This window comes from Plecotus auritus (assembly GCF_963455305.1).
Source record: "Plecotus auritus genome assembly, chromosome: 4".
Classification (NCBI taxonomy): domain Eukaryota; kingdom Metazoa; phylum Chordata; class Mammalia; order Chiroptera; family Vespertilionidae; genus Plecotus; species Plecotus auritus.
The window spans coordinates 3,456,746-3,477,946 of record NC_137775.1 but is presented as its reverse complement, the minus strand read 5'-3'; the positions used below and the strand labels follow the sequence as shown (position 1 = coordinate 3,477,946).

The following is a 21,201-nucleotide window of genomic DNA, read 5'->3' as shown; positions in this document are numbered from 1 at the left end:
GCTCTTTATCTGACCTTCAACTCTGAATGATAGCTTTGCTGGGTAGAGTAATCTTGGTTGTAGGTTCTTGCTGTTCATCACTTTGAATATTTCTTGCCACTCCCTTCTGGCCTGCATAGTTTCTGCCGAGAAATCAGCTGACAGTCGTATGGGTACTCCCTTGTAGGTAACTAACCGTTTTTCTCTTGCTGCTTTCAAGAGTCTCTCTTTGTCTTTTGCCCTTGGAATTTTAATTATGATGTGTCTTGGTGTGGTCCTCTTTGGATTCCTCTTGTATGGGGTTCTGTGCACTTCCTGAACTTGTAAGTCTATTTCTTTCACCAGGTAGGGAAAGTTTTCTGTCATTATTTCTTCTAATAGGTTTTCAATATTTTGCTCTCTCTCTTCTTCTGGCACCCCAAAAATTCGGATGTTGGTACGCTTAAAGTTGTCCCAGAGGCTCCTTACACTATCTTCATATTTTTGGATTCTTTTTTCTTTTTGTTTTTCTGGTTTGGTGTTTTTTGCTTCCTCATATTTCAGATCTTTGGTTTGATTCTTGGGGTACGTTGATCTACAGTTGAGTTTCTGTATATTCTTTATGTTAGACAGTGTATGCTTAATTTCTGACTGGTCCTTTTCCATTTTTTTGGAATTCTCATTAAGATCCTTAAAGGTCTCACTAAGTTTCTCAGCGGTTTTTAGGAGATTCTTGAGTAACCTTATAAATGTGGTTCTGAACTCTATGTCGTCCAGTAGTTTGCTTTCCTCCATTTCTTTCATTCGTGACATGTTTCTTTGTCTCCACATTTTGCTCCTTCCTTGTGTTGATGGAGTGGCTTTGAGTGGTAGGTGACCTATAGGGGCCAGTAGCTCAGCCTCCCCAATCACCTGAGGTGGACGCCTTTGGTACACCCCTTTGTGGGCTGAGTGCAAAGTCTTGGTGTAGTTAAGCCTTGATTGCTGTTGGTACACTGGGAGGAATTGACCTCCAGGCCAATTGGCTGTGAGAACCCGCTGTGTCTATAATGGAAGAACTGCTGTGCTGGAGACACGCTTATGGTGCAGGACTTGTTTCAGTGGGGCTTTGGTGCTCACTGAGTCTGCCTCTTGAATGTGTCACTTATGGATGTGAGGAGTTGAAATCTGGTGTCTCACACTGACCACTAGGTACACTGGCTTCTGGATCTTCAATGGGGTGCAGGTCAGCTACTGTCTGAGGCCACCCAGCAGGAGCTACAGCAAGAACTACAGTTTTCTCCTCTTTGTTTAGGGTTTGGAGGTTTTGAAGCTGTCTGACCCGGGCTGCAAGTTTGCTAGGGTAAGCTGCGATAGGGCAGGCCATTCATATGCTAAAGCCGCTGCTTGGAGCTTGGGTGGGTTTGTAGGTTGTACAGGGCGGGGTCTCAGGGCATCACTAGGCTAGGGCGTGGCAAACAGCCATGGCTGTCAGTAAGCCGGCTCTGCATCTCCGACCGCGTCCCCTCATCCCGCACCCCAGCGCAGTAAACAATTATTCCTGCGCACAGCCCTGCAAGCAAGCCTCCCTCACTTTCTGACCCGATGGCAGACAGTCCAGCTTCTCCCCGTAGGAGTTTGGGTCCCCCGTATCTCCTCAGAAACTGGAGTTCGAAGTAATCGGGAGCTTGTCTCCCTTCAGGTTGAAAAAAGCAGCGATCCCAGTCGCCCGCTGCCAGCCCGATTCGCGCGCCTCCGTACCTCAGCTTTTCAGCGCTTGTGCACGTCTCAATGCTCTTTTCTCTTTCCTTCTAGTTGTAGAACTTCCACTCAGCCAGCTTTCCCGTGGTTCTGGGTGATAGACCTTTTGTCTTTTAGTTGTAGTTTTGAAATTGTTGTGAGAGGCAGCAGTTTAGGTGTTTACCTACGCCGCCATCTTGGATCCTCGAGAGTTTATTTCGGGACTATTCATTTTAAAGTAGAAATTTCATAGCTGTTCCAACAAAGTCAGGCTTTAAGACTCTAGCTAATGAGCCCAGCTGGCGTGGCTCTGTGGTGGAGGGTGACTATGAACCGGGAGGTCACAGCTGGATTCCTAGTCGGGCACATGTTGGGGGCTGGACCTCCGGTGTGGGGCGTGCAGGAGGCAGCCGGTCCGTGACGCTCCACAAGACCTTTTCTGGCCACCTTGCAAAAATGTCACCCGTTCCGCCCGCAGATCCCTCCTGCGGTGATGTTCTTCCCCATTGCAGAGCTAACCGCCTGCCATGATGGGACGGAAGGCGTTCCCCTGTGTCGCATAACAAGGTCTCCCCAATGGGAACGGGAGCCCGAAGGGTTTTCTCCTCCCCCCTCTGCCCCGTGCACAGTGCGTGTGCTCAGTGAGGGCCTGCGAGAGGAAGGAAGGCAGGAGTAGGCCGATGTGGATTCCCAGGAAATGAAGACCAATACGGCTGGTCTGCACCGCGCCCCGCCACGGGCACAGGGAATCAGAGGCGTGTCAGTCTGACCAGGGCTGGACTCAGCGTCTAAGAAAATGCACAGTGGCCCAAAGTTTATGCAAATCCAAGGCGACGATTACAGTTAGCCTGTTTCCCTCATCGCTCCATGACGCCAAAACAAACATGGAAACACGTTGTAAAGATGGGTAGACGTCAGAGGTGAAGGCTCCGTTATCTGAGCGGAAATGTCAGGGTGACAGCCAGCAAGCCTTGCTTTCAGAAATCTCTCCGGTTTCTCAGGAAACGGCTGAGAGACACAGGTGTTTTCCTAAACAGGCATGTTTGGGGGAGTTGGTTATCGATTCTTACTCGCAATAAAGGGTAATAGATTTTGTTGGTATTTGAAGACACATACCTGCTGTTTTTGGAAACCTGAAGTATGAGAATACGAAGGAGGCATCCTGTAAGCTGTTACTTCAAGGAGTGGAAAATGGTTCCAGTTTTCTTTATTCTCCTCTAACTCACCCCTTGGTGTTTTTAGCCTCCTACTGGAAACGGGCACCCGACTTTGCCCCAGACACACACTGAAGGTCAACACACAGACCAAAGCCTCACTGACAAACTGAGCCGCCACATGGCACTCGTGTGTTCTCCGACCTGAGGTGGCCAAGGCCCCCTCTGGGAGTTAAAGTCAGTTGGAGAGCGTGGGGTAGGTCACCACTAAGCTGTCAATCACCTGGTGTATTTCAAGGATAACCTGCCATCAAGATTTAACATTATAACACGGGCCCTGTACTCCATATAAGGATTGAGAGACTTATTTTAAGCAATCACAAGTAAGTGTGTGTGTGTGTATGTGTGTATTACTTACAGATAACACGTTTTATATTATGTATCTAACATGTATGTTGTCCAGCACCTGAATCATTTATGTAGCACATCTATTTCCAGGGGTCCTCAAACTTTTTAAACAGGGGGCCAGTTCACTGTCCCTCAGACCGTTGGAGGGCCGGACTATAGTTTAAAAAAAAAACTATGAACAAATTCCTATGCGCACTGCAGGCCCGGGACGAGTCAGCTGCTAAGCAGGACAGGCAGCGGCACCCGGCGGGCCGGATAAATGTCCTCGGCGGGCCGCATGTGGCTCGCGGCCGCAGTTTGAGGACCCCTGAATCAGACGCCTCTTACTGAGCACACAGAAGTTAGAGAATCTGCCTTAAGTGGGACATGCTGTGTATGCGCCACACAGCCACGCCCGCAGAGAAAGTGGACAACACTCATGAAACACACACACCCATGGAAAGAACCGGCCCCTCCACCCGCAGACAAGGGGCCAGGCTGTCTGTGATGCCCGGTCCCTTCCTCAGCCCGCCTCCCGCTGATTGGCTTGCATATCGGCCAGTCTCCCTGCTCTCTGCTGGTGTCGAGATGAAGTGCTCTGGTGGACAGCAGAGGTGCCAATCAATGACCTGTCTGGCCTGGTGGGTTGGACAGGGGAGGAGTGTCCTCACACAGACCCTCCCAGTGCACTTCCCCCCCATTTAGGGACACCGGGGTCAGGAGACACTCCGCCCCCTGGGGGAGCCCAGGCCATCTCGTTAGCGACACGGTGTGGTGTGGGGCCTCGGAGATGCTGACTCACCTGCTCTTCCCCGAGGATCCTGAAGTGATGGAGCTCTTTAATCAAGGAGTCGGGGCAGCCGGCTGTTGGAGAGAGAAATCAGTGACAAACAGGAATGTGACGGGGTCGGCTCCCATTCTGAAATGTTGGGTCATGTAGGACATGCCTTACTCTTTAAGCTACTTGGTGTAGCCCTTGCTATCAGAGCATCTCAGACTCGGGGAGCATTGTTCACAAGTAGGACCAGGTGCTGATGTTCATCCCCTGACCACAGACATGACATGAATGGACATCCTGAGGGGAGGGTTCTGGGGAAAAGCGTAAACTAATGGTGACAGGCACGTCCGAGACTATGGAGACGAGAGCTCGATTCTTGACGTGAGAAGGCCACTTGGCCGAGCTCCTCCCCCGGAGGGCCTCGGGTGACTATGGACTGAATGAGGAGGTGAGGTTGTGGGTCGCTTGGTTGCCTGTGATTCTACCAAAGACTGCGGTGGAGATACAGCCTCGTGTCGGTTCCCGAGTCTCAGCTGTCTTTGGGAGCAAGGAGTCATATTTTAGGTTGTGACACGAATGAGAGAAGGACAGGCAGAGAGGATTCCAGTCTCTGGAGTGTGGGGGTACCTGTGACACTAGGAAGACTATTCCCCCCAACCCCCAAGATGGTAGAGGCCACTTTTGTTAAGCAGCCCAGGATCCAGCTAAATAACTGAGACTTGTTGTGACAGTATGCCGAGGGTCAACAGAATATCAACTACGCGCGTATGGATATGGATGCATGAATGTGTGTGCAGGGGTGGGAGAAAGTAGGCTTACAGCTGTGAGTATGCAAAAAGAGTTTATTCTTCTATTCTTATTTACCAATTACTGTATTATTTATTTGTATTATGTAAACCTACCTTTGCCCACCCCTATACACTATATGTATTTATATGTATCATCAGATCATATATTCCCAGAAAAGTATGGATGGTATACATTCAGGGCTTTAAGTTTGTTGCCTTTTTATTATTTATTCCTTTATTCACTACAGTAATCTAAAGTGGTTAATAAGCAATTTGATATTTTTATTTGATTATCATAAAGCTTTATGACATTTTTACCATCAAACTAGCTGGAAGGTTTTTTTTATTTTTAATCTCACTGGCCATTTCAAATTGCACCCTTTGAGGCAATAATGAAAATAACTTAAGCCAAGACCCACAAACACGGAAAAGGGAAAACGAACTCAAATTTCGGATTAAAGGGCCAGTTCGTCACCACTTCCCATGCCTTCTGCTCCGCCCCTGGGTCCGCCAGAGCGCACAGGAGGGCGTCGCTGGAGTACACAGTCAATAGACGGATGCTTATGGCAAACAAGCTGCGGCCAAAGCAGATATCCCACAGAGATGCCAAAGGGAAGCAGTGACGAGGCGCGGTTCCGCTTAGCCAGAGCTGACCTGGTTTTTGCTGGGGTGGGGGTGGGGGTGGGGGTGGGAGGGAGGAGAATGGGCCCTGTTTCCCACTTGCAGCCGCTCTGTCGTACTCAAGGTGACTTACCCCGGTCACGCAGGTTGTAAACGAGCCAGCTGGCAGAGCGGAGTAAGCCACATCCTACCTTGAAATTCTACCTCCGAATCCCATGTTGAAAGGTTAAATCCACCCCCAGAACTCCGACCTCTGGCTGGCCTTTCTCTCTGGCGTCTCACAGATCCCGGCAGTGCCTCGGGGATGATGCTCAGAAAGTGTTTGTCCAAATACTTAGGAAAGGACTCCTGGTTCTGTCCTCACTTTTTTTTTTTTTTTAGTGTAAGTTACTCCTGAAATCTCTTGTTCTGTCCTCCTAACATGGGAAATGTTCTCTTTGCCAGGAAAACGGGAGCTGGGGGCCTCGTCGCCTGCTAACACCGTGCTTTCTTCTTCCGCGAGGACCCTTCTCTTCCTGTTATTCCCTTGTTTTTCTTGTCCTTGCCCAGTTTTAAAAGCCAGTTTAGTTGCCTCTGGCCACTTAAATTAGAATTGCATCTCTCTCTGGACTTATCCTGACTACACACTATTCCGTTGTTTAACCCCCCTCCCCCCCCCCCCCCCCCGTTAGGAAATGCTTTTCTCATCTTTTGTACTGGCTTCCTAAAATCCGAGCTCCCTGAAATAGAGGTAAGATGCCTGTTTGCCATTAAAGATGAATTAAATGTTTATTTACAAAAACACATGAAGCCAGAATGGACTCTTCTTTTTTTAAAGGGTAACTTTGAGGCCGGGATTTTCATCTCGGCATCTGGAACCGACATGGACTTTTATCCTGTACCCACGCCACGGAGACCTCACAACCCAACGGGACCCTCCTCAGGAAAACGTGCTGCAAGCGGCGGGTCATGCCACGAAGGCACCGAGAGACACTAAAACCCCACACGTCGGGCGAGTCGCTCAACGAGCGTCTTGAGAAAGCTTTAGCCTCCCCTCCTTCCCCAGTAGCCGTCCTGTGAAGGAGGGGGGCTCATTTGGAAAACAAATTCCAATAAAAAGCGTTAAAGACCACATGAGTCTTCGGTGACTATTTTTCCTTTTAATTTCCTGGCAAATCAGCACAGGGGCATGCGTGACATCCTTGGGGTTCAATGGAACACCGTGGGCACCAGACTTGGGGTGAACACGGCCTCGGAGCTCAGCTCTCTGATGGGCTGCTGGGACTGGCGCATGACCCACACAGTGTGCCGTGTGCAGCTGGCTGCTGTTCGGTGTGGAGCGCGTGGAGGGCGATTTCTCTCTGGGGCACAGCTTAGGGTCCCTCATGCAGGCCTGACTATGACAGCTACCTTCTGGCTTTCCTTTGAGTACAACTTGGGAAAGGAAACTGGCTAAGGATGAAAAAGGAGAGAAAATACACGATGACTCCACGCGATCAAAGACAAGGCAGCCACCCACGGAACAGCCGCCTCGCAGCACACGCCGGGCGGGCACGGCCGCAGGCCAGCCTGCGAGTGGCCGGGTGGGCTCCTGCCGGGCGGACCGGGGGCTCCATTCCCCGTGCTGAAGAGACACTTCTGAGTCAGGCTGAGAGTCAGGCGGTGAGAGAATCCGTGGAAAATTCGCGACCGCCTCTTGGCTGAGCAACCGCATTCAAAGTCAGCGGTGGGACTCGACCTAATCGCTTCGATAAATAAAATCCAGCCTATCTTCATAACTGCCCTCTGCCAACAGGTATTTCTTTACGTCTCTAAGGGATTGCTCTTCCATGGCCCGTGCAGAAGGGATCTGGGCCATCCCAATCCAGTTCAATAGCACCTTGAAGCTGGCCTAGTCCCTGGCAGGTGTAGATCAGAGAGGAACTTAGCGTTACACAAGGAGACATGGGCAACAGCAGTTACTGCAACCGCTGCTGTAATCATGGCCCCATAGGAGGAAACATCTGGAATACTGTCAACAGAAGAGACGACACCACTCAACAGGCACCCACTGTGCACCCACTCCTGCCAGGCACCGTTCGGGCTCCGGGGTCGCGTTAGTAGGAAAATGGGACAGACACAAGCCCTCCTCGGAGCTTGCGTTCTGAGGGGGAAAGAGACACCAGAAATCAAACACGCGATGGGAAAATGATGGGATGCTTAAAAGGTGATGAGCACTCTGTCCAAAGAAGAAAACAACAGATCTGTGGGAAGGAGAAGGGCGGGCTGGGGTCGTTTTCAATGAGCAATGTAAGGAATCTTGCTCGAGTCCCACCACTTGCCCACCTGAAGTATCTGCCGTCACCGCTGCAGCCCAGCTCCCCGAACCCTAGACATGCTGACTCCCCCTTACGGTCCACGTGCTGGGGCTTCTCCCTGCAGCAGCTTGGCTTCCTCGGTAGACTTCCTGGCGGGCATTTGGGAGAACGGACGCAGGACATAGGAAGGACGGCAACCGGAAATTAAAAATACGGTAACGGAACATTAAACACACTTGAAATTTTCCTCATTTTGATGTTGCTAGGAGGTCAACACCATTTTAAAAATTAGAAAATTATTCTCAGCGTGCATATTCCTGACGTGTTGGCAGCCTCTGCATTGCATGACACTCTCCCTTTGCCATTGGCCTATGTTCTGAGTGATTCTTACTTGCAATTTCTAGAGGGTGGTACTTTCATCAGCCATGTGCCTCAGGTGGCACATTTAATTCGGGGGGTCCACACAGGAGTGACCCCTCAGGGCGTGAGGGTCTCAGGGAAGAAAGTGACCTCAGACCATGGCTCTCTCTTCCCCTTGCTCTCAAAAGCTCATCTTGATTGAAACAAGAGGAGGGAAATGGGAAGGAATGGAGGTGATTTTAATCCATTTTGAGTGAATTTAACATGGTTTCCCATAGACCAGGGGTGGGCAAACTTTTTGACTCGAGGGCCACAATGGGTTCTTAAACTGGACCGGAGGGCCGGAACAAAAGCATGGATGGAGTGTTTGTGTGAACTAATATAAATTCAAAGTAAAGGAGCGGAGGGGAGAGCAAGAGAACCCTCCGCTCTTTCGGCTCCGCGGGCCAGATAGAACAGCCGAACGGGCCGGATCCGGCCCGCGGGCCGTAGTTTGCCCACGGCTGCCATAGACTGTGGTGGTGGCTGTCTCCCTCAAATGCGCATGTCAATGCCCAGTTAACATAACGCGGGAAAAGAACCCGTGGGGCTGTGACCCCCCGAGTGGATCCCATCAAAAAGGAGACTCACCCCGCGGATGTCGTGCCAGATGAAGTTCTGTTAGAGTGGGGACAGTGGGTCAGCGGTGACTGGGTGACCCAGTGACACCGTGAGGGCTCTTCTGAGTAGAAGCACCCTGAGTCCCACACAACACGTGCGCACACGCGTGTACGGACACGCCCTGCCTGGTCCTCGTTTCCGAGTCCTGCTCTTTGCCATGGAACGTGTCCTCTAAAACGGACTTCCCTGGCATGCACTCAGGCAGCGCGACATCGAAAACATAAGCCATATCCAAAACCATGTTAGACAATAAATGCTATTGGACTTCAGGAACTGATGCGTTTCCAAAGGCGGCTTGAGTTCTGCCTACGTGTGCTTTTTAAACAAAACGTTACGAGTGGTTCATGATACTCTCTTTCTCCTTTTTGTATCTGATGTGGATCTCAGTAATTTCCCTCATTGCTCCAGGGCTCTGCGCTGCTTCTTTTATTCGTCTTAGCGTGGGCATGGCTGCATTCATCATGGAAAGGCATATTTCAAATCCTGAAAAGGATAATTGTTAAGCTCTCCCAGCACCGCTCCTTACAGTCATCACTGCTTTCCCGCAGTTCCGATCTTTAACGTTTGTATGCTGATGTGAGCGGCATTGGAACGAGAGGAGACAAAAAAGTCCAACGTGAAGGACAAACGGCAGGTTCCGTGGTGGGCGGAAAGCGCTCCGTTTCAGCGCTGCTGTTCATTACGCCTGGCCTGCTGTCCAGAGCTGGACGTGTCTTCCTAGGGAATGAGGAATCGCTCTGCGTGTCCATGAGCCCAAATGGCCAAACAGGAGAGCTCTCAGCTGCCAGCGGACTTCCGCCGAGGACTCCAGATTCGCTCTTCGTGATCTGAAGCAGGGCATTCGCAAGCGCTCGCGCCTTCAAACGCAGGGAGGATGGCTCTTCTCGCGGACGGGGTAGGTTTCCGGGGGGGGGGGGGGGGCCTGCCAGCAGCTGCCACAGACCGGCTCCCTTAGCCTCCTCCGCGTCCCCACCCAGGCCGGCACCAGGCCTGGGGCACCCAACCCCGACAGCTCACCAGCCCTCCTTTCCCGGGCACCTCCCTGGGAGAACGGTCTCTAGACGAGTTGGCTTGAAGCTCTTGTCAACTAGGGAATAAAAATTCATCGACTGGGATTCAGTCAGTGTTCCAAAGCTGAAGGCTGCCCCCCGCAGACCCTCGACGGCCTTTTAGACGCTGTTCCTACGTGAGGGGCCCAGGGGCCCAGCGGCTGTCATTCCCGACTAAGTTCCCGACGTGTGGCCTCCACCGTATTTTGCTGTCCTTGTGTTTTGGGTATTTGGTGACTTTTCAAATGTTCATCAACTATCACCTCTCGTAAGTACAAACGCACAGGGGTGTGCTGTTTTGTTTTCGTTGATCCTCCCCTGAGGATATTTTTCCCATTGAGTTTTGGAGAGAGTGGAAGGGAGGGGGAGAGAGGGAGAAACATTGATGTGAGAGGAACACACTCGTTGGTTGCCTCTCGCACGCGCCCCGGGGATCAAACCTGTAACCCAAGTACATGCCCCTTGACTGGAATTGAAGCCGTGACCCTTCAGTCTGCGGGTTGAGGCTCGAACCACGGATCAAAAACCGGCCGTGTTTTTTTTCAAGTGTTGAGAGAGAGGAGGCCCATGAAATCTGGAACCTGAAAATGTAAATAGTGCATTAAAATGGTAAGAAAACGGCCCGGCCGGTGTGGGTCTGTGGTTGAGCATTGTCCCACGAACCAGGTCAGGGCACAGGCCTGGGTTGTGGGCTTGATCCCAGGTGTGGGGTGTGCAGGAGGCGGGCGATCAATGATTCTCTCTCATCGCTGATGTTTCTCTCTCTCTCTCCCTCTCCTGTCCTCTCTGTAATCAATAACAATATATTTAAAAAAGAAGAAAATGCGGTCACAGAGTGCACAGTGCTGTGGGGGCAGGAAAAGGGCCGTGCATTCTTCATTTCTCAGAAGTGCTGCTGCTGGACTATCATTTCCAGGTTTGTTTGTTTCCCTATTTAGGAGGTGTTAAGAAAATGTATAATATTTACATTTATGTGTCCTTCTTTAAAACAGTGTTTTCCAAAATAAAACGCGGGTGCTTATTTTTTCATGGTCATTGTAAAACACTACAACACATAGTCGAGGAAATAACAATTAGGAATTCCACCACCAGCAACAGCCACCATTAATATTTCTGTGAATATTCTTTTAGATAACCGCACACACACACACGCACATGCACACACGCACACACACGCACACACATGCACACACACAATCTAAATATGTGGCACCCTACCAAGCATGAAATTCTCTGTCCTGTTCTTTTTACCTAAAGATCTGAAGGGACATTGTTTCACTCCAAACAGTACAAACACACCCTGTGTCCTGGCGGCTCACCTTTCTGTGCTCTGCGCCGTCCTTTACCCAACACTGAACGCTGACATGTGTGCTGGTGGGCCGCCTCTACGTGTATGTTAGCAAACCATGCATGTCAGTGAGCCGCCTCTACGTGTACGTTAGCAAACCATGCATGTCAGTGGGCCGCCTCTACGTGTATGTTAGCAAACCATGCATGTCAGTGGGCCGCCTCTACGTGTATGTTAGCAAACCATGCATGTCAGTGGGCCGCTTCTACGTGTATGTTAGCAAACCATGCATGTCAGTGAGCCGCCTCTACGTGTATGTTAGCAAACCATGCATGTCAGTGAGCCGCCTCTACGTGTATGTTAGCAAACCATGCATGTCAGTGAGCCGTCTCTACGTGTATGTTAGCAAACCATGCATGTCAGTGAGCCGTCTCTACGTGTATGTTAGCAAACCATGCATGTCAGTGAGCCGTCTCTACGTGTATGTTAGCAAACCATGCATGTCAGTGGCCGCCTCTACGTGTATGTTAGCAAACCATGCATGTCAGTGGGCCGCCTCTACGTGTATGTTAGCAAACCATTCAGATGATGGAAATGGGATGCATTGCCCAAGTCCAAGACTGCCAGGTAAGGTTACTGTGCTCAGCAGTTTGATAGTTGCTGCTAAAACCCTCTGTAGGATGTGTTGTGAGCTCACACCCCTGGGAACGGGTGGGGGGCGGGGTGTGTGGCCCGGGGCTGGCTGATGCTTCCCCACGCGCCTCCTCCCTCCTCCCTCCCTCTCCTCTTCCTTCCTGCGCGGAGGCTTGGCACCACTCCACTCGGAGAGAAATGAGGACAGCTTTTGCATTTCCCCTTAATCAGATCCAATTAGGGCAGGCGGCACCCTGCAGGCACCATCATCATGAAAGATGTGCGTGCTCCGCGCAGGCAGCCCTTCGGCTCCCCAGCCACGCAGGACGCCAGAGCCCGGCCTTCCTGCCTTCGCCGGTGACGCCCAGAGCGTCCCCACAGCCCCGGGGACAACGGTGCTGCCGGGCCTGGGGTCCAATAGGGTCTAAGAAGCACGAGAATCTACTGTGTAAAAGTAGCTAAGTTAATGCCATAATAGCTCTTCTGTGAAAAATTTCCTGCCAAGAGAAACAACAACAGCAAATCAAACCCTGCGGCTGGCCTGCTGCTGTCAGACCTTTGTCCCCTCCCCCTTACGCTGCACCACACGTGAGAGACACACGTGGCGGATTCCTGGGTGCTGTGAGCACTGGCCCCCATAGAAGACGCGCAGTGAGGACCCCTTTACGCAGGATGGAGGCGAGCGGGAGCTGCGCACCCAACCCAGCCCTCACTCCGGGTGCCCCCGGCTCCTCAGAAGACACCCAGCACCGCAGCCACAGACGTTCTGGCAAAACCGGGCTCAGCGGCGCCGCGGGGAGGGGGTCTCCGTGCCGCACGTCAGGTGCCAGCCTCGCCACGGGCCCTTGCCCAGCCACGCGGGGCTCCCCCACCAGGACGCGCCCTGCGGACCGTCCCTGAGCCGCGGTGGCCTCTCCAGGTGCGGGCAGCGGCTTTGTGACACCGAGGGACTGAAGGGAGCACCTGAGGATCCGTGACGCCTGTTCTTTTGTTTGTTTTTTATTAATGTTTTTTATTAAGGTATTATATGTGTACATATCTTACCATTGCCCCCCCACCCCACTCCCATACATGCCCTCACCCCCCAATGTTTTGCATCCGTTGGTTACTCTTATATGCATGCATACAAGTCCTTCGGTTGATCTCTTATTTCCCCCACCTCTCCCTAACCTTCCCGCTGTAATTAGACAGTCTGTTGGATGCTTTACTGCCTCTGTATCTATCTTTTTGTTCATCAGTTTATAATGTTTTTCATTATCCCCAAATGAGTGAGATCATGTGGTATTTTTCTTTCATTGACTGGCTTATTTCACTTAGCATAATGTTCTCTAATTCCATCCAGGTGCCTACAAATGGTAATAATTCCTTCTTTTTTATGGCAGCATAGTATTCCATTGTGTAGATGTATCATAGTTTTCTGATCCAGTCATCTGCTGACGGGCACTTAGGCTGTTTCCAAATCTTAGCTATTGCAAATTGTGCTGCTATGAACACAGGGGTGCATATATCCTTTCTGATTGGTGTTTCTAGTTTTTTAGGATATATTCCTAGGAGTGGGATCACTGGGTCAAATGGGAGTTCCATTTTCAATTTTTTTAAAAAATATATTTTATTGATTTTTTTACAGAGAGGAAGGGAGAGGGATAGAGAGTTAGAAACACCGATGAGAGAGAAACATCGATCAGCTGCCTCCTGCACACCTCCCACTGGGGATGTGCCCACAACCAAGGTACATGCCCTTGACCGGAATCGAACCCGGGACCCTTCAGTCCGCAGGCCGACGCTCTATTCACTGAGCCAAACCGGTTTCGGCCATTTTCAGTTTTTTGAGGAAACTCCATACTGTTCTCCACAGTGGCTGCACCAGTCTGCATTCCCACCAGCAGTGCACGAGGGTTCCTTTTTCTCCGCATCCTCGCCAGCACTTGACCGTGACGCCTGTTCTTCCCACATTGAAATCGGGAGGAAATAAGCTGCTTATGGACTCTTCCCAGTTGGTCTGCGTCTGCGTCCTCCTCGGGGGGCGTCGGGGAAGAAGCGGGGGTGAGCCCAGCACCCACACGCTCTCCGAAGCCGGCCTGGAGGAAGCAGGCTGGGAGACACGGCGGCGAGGTTGTGCTGATCCACGCGGTCCCTGGGTGCAGCTTCGGGCGCCTGGTGTTCGTGGAAAGTGGCATCCGTACATCGCAGCTCGTTCGGGATGGATGATCGACTCCTGCTTCTTCTTGTTGTTGTTAATCTTCACCTGAGGGTACCCCCCCAGCCCCCCATTGATTTTAGAGAGAGTGGAAGTGGGGGGAGAGAGAGAAAGCGAGAAACATCGATGCGTTGCCTCCCGTGCGGGTTCAGGTGGAGGCCTGGAGATCAAGCATGCAACAGAGGTACCTGCCCTTGACCGGGAAGCGAACCTGCGACCCCTTCCATCCTTGGGCCGGCGCGCTAACCACTGAGCTCCCAGCTAGGACGAGTCATGCTTTGAAATGATCGCTGTTGTGTCAGAACCACGTTAGGAAGGAACCATCACCTGGGCGATGGACCCTCAGGATCGGAGGCCGCCTTCGGGCAACGGGCACGCACGCTCCACCCGGGAGAAGCGGGAGGTTCCAGGGGCCGCCGGATGGCACCGGCTAGGTCTGCCCCGGAGCTCGGTGACGGCATCAGTGAGGTGTTTTGAAGCCCAGGCCCCGAACCCGGCATGCAGACTCTCAGCTGGCGGTCGGCTACACAGGTCCACGGTAGTGCAAACCCGCCAGAATGTCTGATCGCACGCATGGACACACGGACCCTGACCATAGGCCAAGCCCCGGGGCGGGTGGGGGGGTGACGTTTAGGAGTTTTTGCAGGCGGGGGCCGCATCCGGCCCTTCCCGCCGCCCCGGCGCCCATCTAAGAGGAGGGGCACTCGCCCCGAACGCCCTGCCTGCAGCCCTGGCGTCTCCGTGGACGTCACCCAGGCAGCCTGTCCCCGCTCCGGAACGGCCAGCGGCCCCTCTGGGGGCCCCGGTGCTGCCCTTTACAGAGCGGCAGGCGCGCACCTCCTGCGAGGGCAGCTCTGCAGGGAGGCCCCCCGCTTGGCCAGTGCCAAGCCCGCTTCGCGCCTTCGGGCTTTGCCACGTGGCCACAGCGGCACAGGTTCTCGGGATGTGGGCGCTGAGGCTGCTCCTCCGTGGGCCGCGCTCGCCCATCTATGTGCCGGTTACCGTGGGGACCGGGCACGTGGAGAAACAGTCACCCACGTCCTCCTGTGCCTGCTCGGTGCTAACACCTTCTCTCGGTTTTGAAAGGAGATTTCGTTAAAAAAAAAAAAAATCTAGTGACTGAAACACAGCCCTTTCCTTTTCCTCTGCGTCCTCCTATTTCCCCGGGGGCACCTCTCTTCCGTGCGTCTCAGTGTAGAGCAGGGGTGGGCAAACTTTTTGACTCGAGGGCCACAATGGGTTCTTAAACTGGACCGGAGGGCCGGAACAAAAGCATGGATGGAGTGTTTGTGTGAACTAATATAAATTCAAAGTAAAGGAGCGGAGGGGAGAGCAAGAGAACCCTCCGCTCTTTCGGCTCCGCGGGCCGGATAGAACAGCCAAACGGGCCGGATCCGGCCCACGGGCCGTAGTTAGCCCACGGCTGGTGTAGAGCGTCCTTACGCCCTTTCTGTTGCAACAGCTCCATCCTGGTATCCCCCAGACATGACATTCTAGAGAACAGGGCGCCGTCCCCATTATGTCTCCTGACAGAGCCACTCGGCTCCGACATTCAATGTGCACGCACCTCCACTGCGTCCCTCACACCCCCTCCGGGGAAGGGGCCGGGGTGGCCTCCGTGCAGAGCGGCTCACACGTCCGGGGGCTTATCCTCGCCGAGCGCGGGCCCCGTGGCTCTTCGCCATGCTGGGCCTCCTGGCTCCCGGGCAACTGTGACCAGATGGGAACACACAGTCTCCGCGGCTGGTCCAGTTTACACGCTAGCAAACTACATGTGAAGCGATGGCTCTCTCTTTGCGAAGGCTGTTCACTGCACGGGCCACTATTCAAGGGCCGAAGACAGCTCTGCTATCCAAACTCGCTAACCCAGATCAGCTCCTCGGCACACTCAGAGGAGCACGTCAGTGGTGCTCGCCCCACAGAACCGTTCCCACGCACAGGCAAGATGTGCAGCCCCACAGCCCCCACCCCGTGTAGTTGAGATGGAGACGGGCGAGGCATCTGCTTCTGTTGGCAGCAGCGTGGGCGACGAGCAGCCATGAAGAACCAGGAGAAGGGAGTGGATCGGCTCCTGCGTTTCCACTAAAATACGGTGCAGGGAACTTCCCGGGGGCGTGACGAGGACGCTGGTCATGTCCCTAAAACCCAAAGTGTCAGCGTACGGCTGCAACGGAGGTCATTTTAGAAACAAGAATGAAGATCCGCTTGACATTGAAAGCTCTAAATCAAACACCCATCACTTGTTTCAAACAGAAGTTACACTACTGAGTACTTGAATACTCTCCTGAGATTAAGAATGATGACACAAATTTGGTCACATTCATGGCAAAATGCACGCTATGTCAAGGTCACATTCAAGCGCGTTGTTTTTAAAGATGTTTGCACACATGAAACCTGCTCTGAGTGATATGTTCTGAGTGTTGGAATTCTAGCAGTGGAATCCGTTAAGCTCCTTTTTATTATCATGGTACAGTTGACGTACAGCATCATGTGAGTTTCAGGTGTACAACACGGGTATTCGATATTTATATACCCGAGGGCGTGATCGCCACACCATACGAAGTCATTCTGACGTTTTGGCTGTATCCCCTACGCTGTGCGTTACGTCCCCGTGACATCTATTTTATACCTGGAAGTTTGTGCCTCTCGATCCCCTTCACCCCTTTTACCCAGCGCCCCTCCCCGCTCCCCTGCTGTAGCTGTCAGTGTGTTCTCTGTGTCTGTAGGTCTGTTTCATTTTGCTTTTTAGATTCCACATTTTAGCAAAATTATATGATGCTTCTCTTTCTGTTAGATTTATTTTACTTATTATAATACCCTCTAGGTCCATCCATGTTCTCACAAATGGCAACATTCATTCTGCTTTTGTGGCTAAGTGATATATGGGATATATGGCACATCTTCTTTATCCATTACCTATCGATGGATGCCTGGGTTGTTCCCACCAAATCTTGACTATCATATATAATAAAGAGCTAATATGCAAATGGTTGTCATGCCCTCACGCCGTCAAGCCATAAGGGCTCAGACACTCAACACTGGGGAGAGAGGAATGGGGACCAGCCAGGCTGCGGCCGGGGAGAGGGACAAGCCGCCCGCCCCGCAGTCCCAAGTGCCAGCGGCTGTGCCTGCACCTGAGGCCCGGGAGAGAAACAAGCCACACGCCCCGTGGTCCCGGGCGCCAGCAGCTAGGGCTGCGGCCTGGGAGAGGGACAAGCCGCCTGCCCTGTGGCAGGCCTGGCCGAAGCCAGCCTGGGTCCTGGGTGCCTGTGGTTGGCCAGAAGGAGGGAAGCCTGGGTCCCAGGTGCCTGCGACCAGCCAGAGGAGGGAATTCTGGGTCCTGGCTGTGGGGCTAGGCAGAAGTGGTTAGGGGCAATCAGGCCAGCAGGGGAGCAGTTAGGGGCAATCAGGCAGGCAGAGGTGGTTAGGGGCGATCAGGCAGGCAGGCAGGCAGGCAGGCAGGCGAGCGGTTAGAAGCCAGTGGTCCTGGATTGTGAGAGGTAGTCGTACATCCCCTGAGGGGTCCCGCATTGGAGACGGTGCAGGCTGGGCTGAGGGACGCCCCCCTCCCCCGTATGAATTTCGTGCACTGAGCCACTAGTTGTAAATAATGCTGCAATAAACAAAGGGGTGTATATCTCTTTAAAAATTAGTGTTTACATTTTCATCAGATAAATAACCAGAAATGGGATTGCTGGATCATATGGCAGCTCTATTTTTAATTTTTTGAGGAAGCTCCATACTGTTTCCCACAGTGGCTGCACCAGTCTGCATTCCCACCGACAGTGCGCGAGGGCTCCCTTCTCCCTGCCTCTGCGCCCACGCTTCTTCCTGACGACAGCCTTCCTGACAGGTGTGAGGGACCTCATTATGGTTTTGATCTGCATTTCCCTGAGGACCAGGGTTGTGGAGCATCTTTTCATGTGCCTGCTGGCCATCTGTATGTTTTCCGTGAAAAATGCCTATCCAGATCCTCTTCCCACTTTTTAATTGGATTGTTGGTTGTTTTGATGTGGAGTTGGAGGAGTTCTTTATATAGTTGGGGTATTAACCCCTTATTAGCCATACCAGTATAGACACGTTCTCCCATTCATCAGGTCGTCTTTTCACTTTGCGGATGGGTCCCTTCACTTTTTAGTTGGATGTGGTCCCATCTGTTTATTTTTGCTTTTGCTTCCCTTGCCCGAGGAGATGTACCCAAAAGGATAATGCGGAGCCGAATTGGAAGAGTTTGCGGCCCTGTTTCCTTCTAGGGGTTTTACGGCTTCGGGTCTTAAATGTAAGTCTTTAATCCATGTTGAGTTTACTTTTGAACATGGGGTTAGAAAGCGGTCCAATATCATTTTCTGCATGTATCTGTCCAGTTTTCCCAACACCAATTATTGAAGAGACTGTCTTTTTCCTATTGCATGTTATTTCTTATTGCCTTATAGGCTGACCGATCATATAAGTGTAAGCTTATTTCTGGGCTTTCTATGCTGTTCTGTTGCTGTGATTTTGTGCCAGTGCCCTGCCATTTTAATTACTGTAGCTTTCTACTACAGCTTGACTTTAGCTCTTAAAAATCTCTTCACTGCAGTCCTCAGAGAGAATAACTCTCGATGTTTCTATAAGTATATAAGACTGTAGCCTGAACTTGGGATTTCTGATTTAAAATTCTAAGTAAAAGTTTACTTCTTGAGACTTATATAAAAACTAGAGGCCCGGTGCACGAAATTTATTCAGGGTGTGTGTATGTGCATGTCCCACAGCCCAGCCTGCACCCTCTCCAATCTGGGACATCCCTCTCCAATCTGGGACATCCCTCTCCAATCTGGGACATACCTCTCACAATCCAGAACTGCTGGCTCCCAACCGCTCACCTGCCTGCCTGCCTGCCTGATTGCCCCTAACTGCTTCTACCTGCCAGCCTGATCACCCCCTAACCACTCCCCTGCCAGCCTGATTGATGCCTAACTGCTCCTCTGCTGGCCCAATTGCCCCTAACTGCCCTCCCCTGCCAGCCTGGTTGCCCCTAACTGCCCTCCCCTGCAGGCCTGGTCCCCCCCAACTGCTCTCCCCTGCAGGCCTTGTTGCCCCCAACTGCCCTCCCCTGCCAGCCTGGTCCCCCACAACTGCTCTCCCCTGCCAGCCTGTTCCCCCCCAACTGCTCTCCCCTGCAAGTCTGGTCCCACCCAACTGCCCTCCCCTGCCAGCCTGGTCCCCCCCAACTGCTCTCCCCTGCAGGTCTGGTCACTTCCAACTACCCTCTCCTGCAGGCCTGGTCACCCCCAACTGCACTCCCCTGCAGGCCTGGTCCCCCCCCACTGCCCTCCCCTGCAGGCCTGGCCCCTCCCAACTGCCCTTGCCTACAGGCCTGGTCCCCCCCAACTGCCCTCCCCTGCAGGCCTGGTCCCCCCAACTGTCCTCCCCTGCAGGCCTAGTCCCCTCCAACTGCCCTCCCCTGCCAGCCTGTTCCCCCCCAACTGCTCTCCCCTGCAGACCTGGTCCCACCCAACTGCCCTCCCCTGCCAGCCTGGTCCTCCCCAACTGCTCTCCCCTGCAGGCCTGGTCACTTCCAACTACCCACCCCTGCAGGCCTGGTCGCCCCCAACTGTCCTCCCCTGCAGGCCTGGCCCCTCCCAACTGCCCTCCCCTGCAGGCCTGGTCCCCTCCAACTCCCTCCCATGCAGGGCTGGTCCCTCCCAACTGCCCTCCCTTGTCAGACTGGTCCCCCCCAACTGCCCTCCCCTGCAGGCCTGGTCCCCCCCAACTGTCCTCCCCTGCAGGCCTGGCCCCTCCCAACTGCCCTTGCCTACAGGCCTGGTCCCCCCCAACTGCCCTCCCCTGCAGGCCTGGTTCCCCCCATCTGCCCTCCCCTGCCGGCCTGGTCACCCCTAAATCCCCTCCCTTGTAGGCCTGGTACCCCCCCAACTGCCCTCCCCTGCAGGGCTGGTTGCCCCCAACTGCCCTCCTCTGCAGGCCTGGTCACCCCTAACTGAACCTCCCTTGCAGGCCTGATCACCCGCAACTGCCCTCCCCTGCTGGCCATCCTGTGGTGGCCATCTTTTGTCCACATGGGGGCGGCCATCTTGTGTGTTGGAGTGATGGTCAATTTGCATATTACCTCTTGGTTAGATAGGATACTCCATGTGCATTATTAAGACCACATGGATGGAAATTTAATGACTATTCAGATTAAAACTGTCATTATTCTATGGATATCAATAAGAAGGCACTGAGTTATTTTAACTCTTTCTGTGACTCACTCAATAAAAGGAGAGGAGGCAGCTTAGAGGTATTTGCAACAAACAGGACAGTTTCTGGATGTTCTTGTTGTTTCAAGAAGGGAGAGCCGTGAAGGGAAACGATAGAAATACAAACACGTGTGTGCTGGGGGCGGGCTGCCAAGTGCACACCCTGAAGACGTGCGGCGCTGCTTCACGGGGCTTCCGACGTGCTCGCCGCGCCCCGCGAGGAGAACCAGAGGACACCGCCACCTCTTAAACCCAGCGACGTGCTCGGAAGAAGCACGGTCCAAGGTTCCCAGATTCAGCAAATCAAAATACAGGACATCTCAGTACATCTGACTCTCAGATAAACAATGAACGTGTTTTTTTAGTGTATGTTCCGTGTATTTTTGTGTGTTTGTTTATCTGACATTCAGGTCTAAGTGAGCACCCTGGATCTTATCCAGCAAGCCGACGGAGCCATAATTGGGATACCATATTTACAACAGAAGGTCATTCATGGCATATGCTTTCCTGTCTTGGTTTTGTACGGAATGGCTGGTATGAATAGAATGAAAAGTCGTTTATTTCCTAGAAACGGGAGGGTCTCGTTTCAACGCCATCAGATAGAGTGTACTGTGTGCATCACAACGCTGCTTCTGAGAGGCAGCCACGGCGTTCGGCAGAAGCGGATGAGAGGAGAGCCGGCGAGGACGACGGATGGCTGGGGGACACCTGCCGGGCCCTGCAGATGGTCCGCACCTGACCCTCCGCGATCTGAACCTCCTTCTCCCCAGGAGCTCATTCATGCTCAGAGCTGGGCCAGTGGGAAACCAGAATTCACTCCAGATAAACCCGGGGCACAAGCAAAATGAGGAAATAAAGCATCTAGGCAGCGAGGGTTACCTGTACTCAGAAGTAGAAGTTTGAAAAGAAATGTGACTATTGTTCATTCCAAAAACTTGCTAATTTTTTAACTTCCACCTCAGGTAGATAATTCACAATGTGGTTTTCACAAGTTTTGACATGTAGGGAAAAGGAAAATAAGTATAAAGCACACACAAGATTTTCTAATTGTATGATTGCTAGTTTTTGCTTCTTAGATATAGCTGCCTGCAGATTTA

General features: G+C 52.5%; 1 protein-coding gene across 10 annotated transcripts in view; it reads right to left on the bottom strand.

Annotated features, from left to right (window-relative positions):
- Positions 1 to 21,201, bottom strand: part of PRKN (parkin RBR E3 ubiquitin protein ligase) — a 638,297-nt gene that overhangs the window by 94,734 nt on the left and 522,362 nt on the right. For 9 of the 10 annotated variants that reach the window (XR_013960334.1, XM_080663608.1, XM_080663610.1 and 6 more), the window contains one exon: positions 4,021 to 4,082. The exons of the other annotated variant lie outside the window; for it this stretch is intronic. Coding sequence is in view for 8 of the 9 variants with exons in the window: in XM_080663608.1 (XP_080519734.1) it covers positions 4,021 to 4,082 (62 nt within the window). In the remaining variant the exon portion in view is untranslated. The remainder of the gene's footprint in view (positions 1 to 4,020; positions 4,083 to 21,201) is intronic. 10 annotated transcript variants of the gene reach the window in all.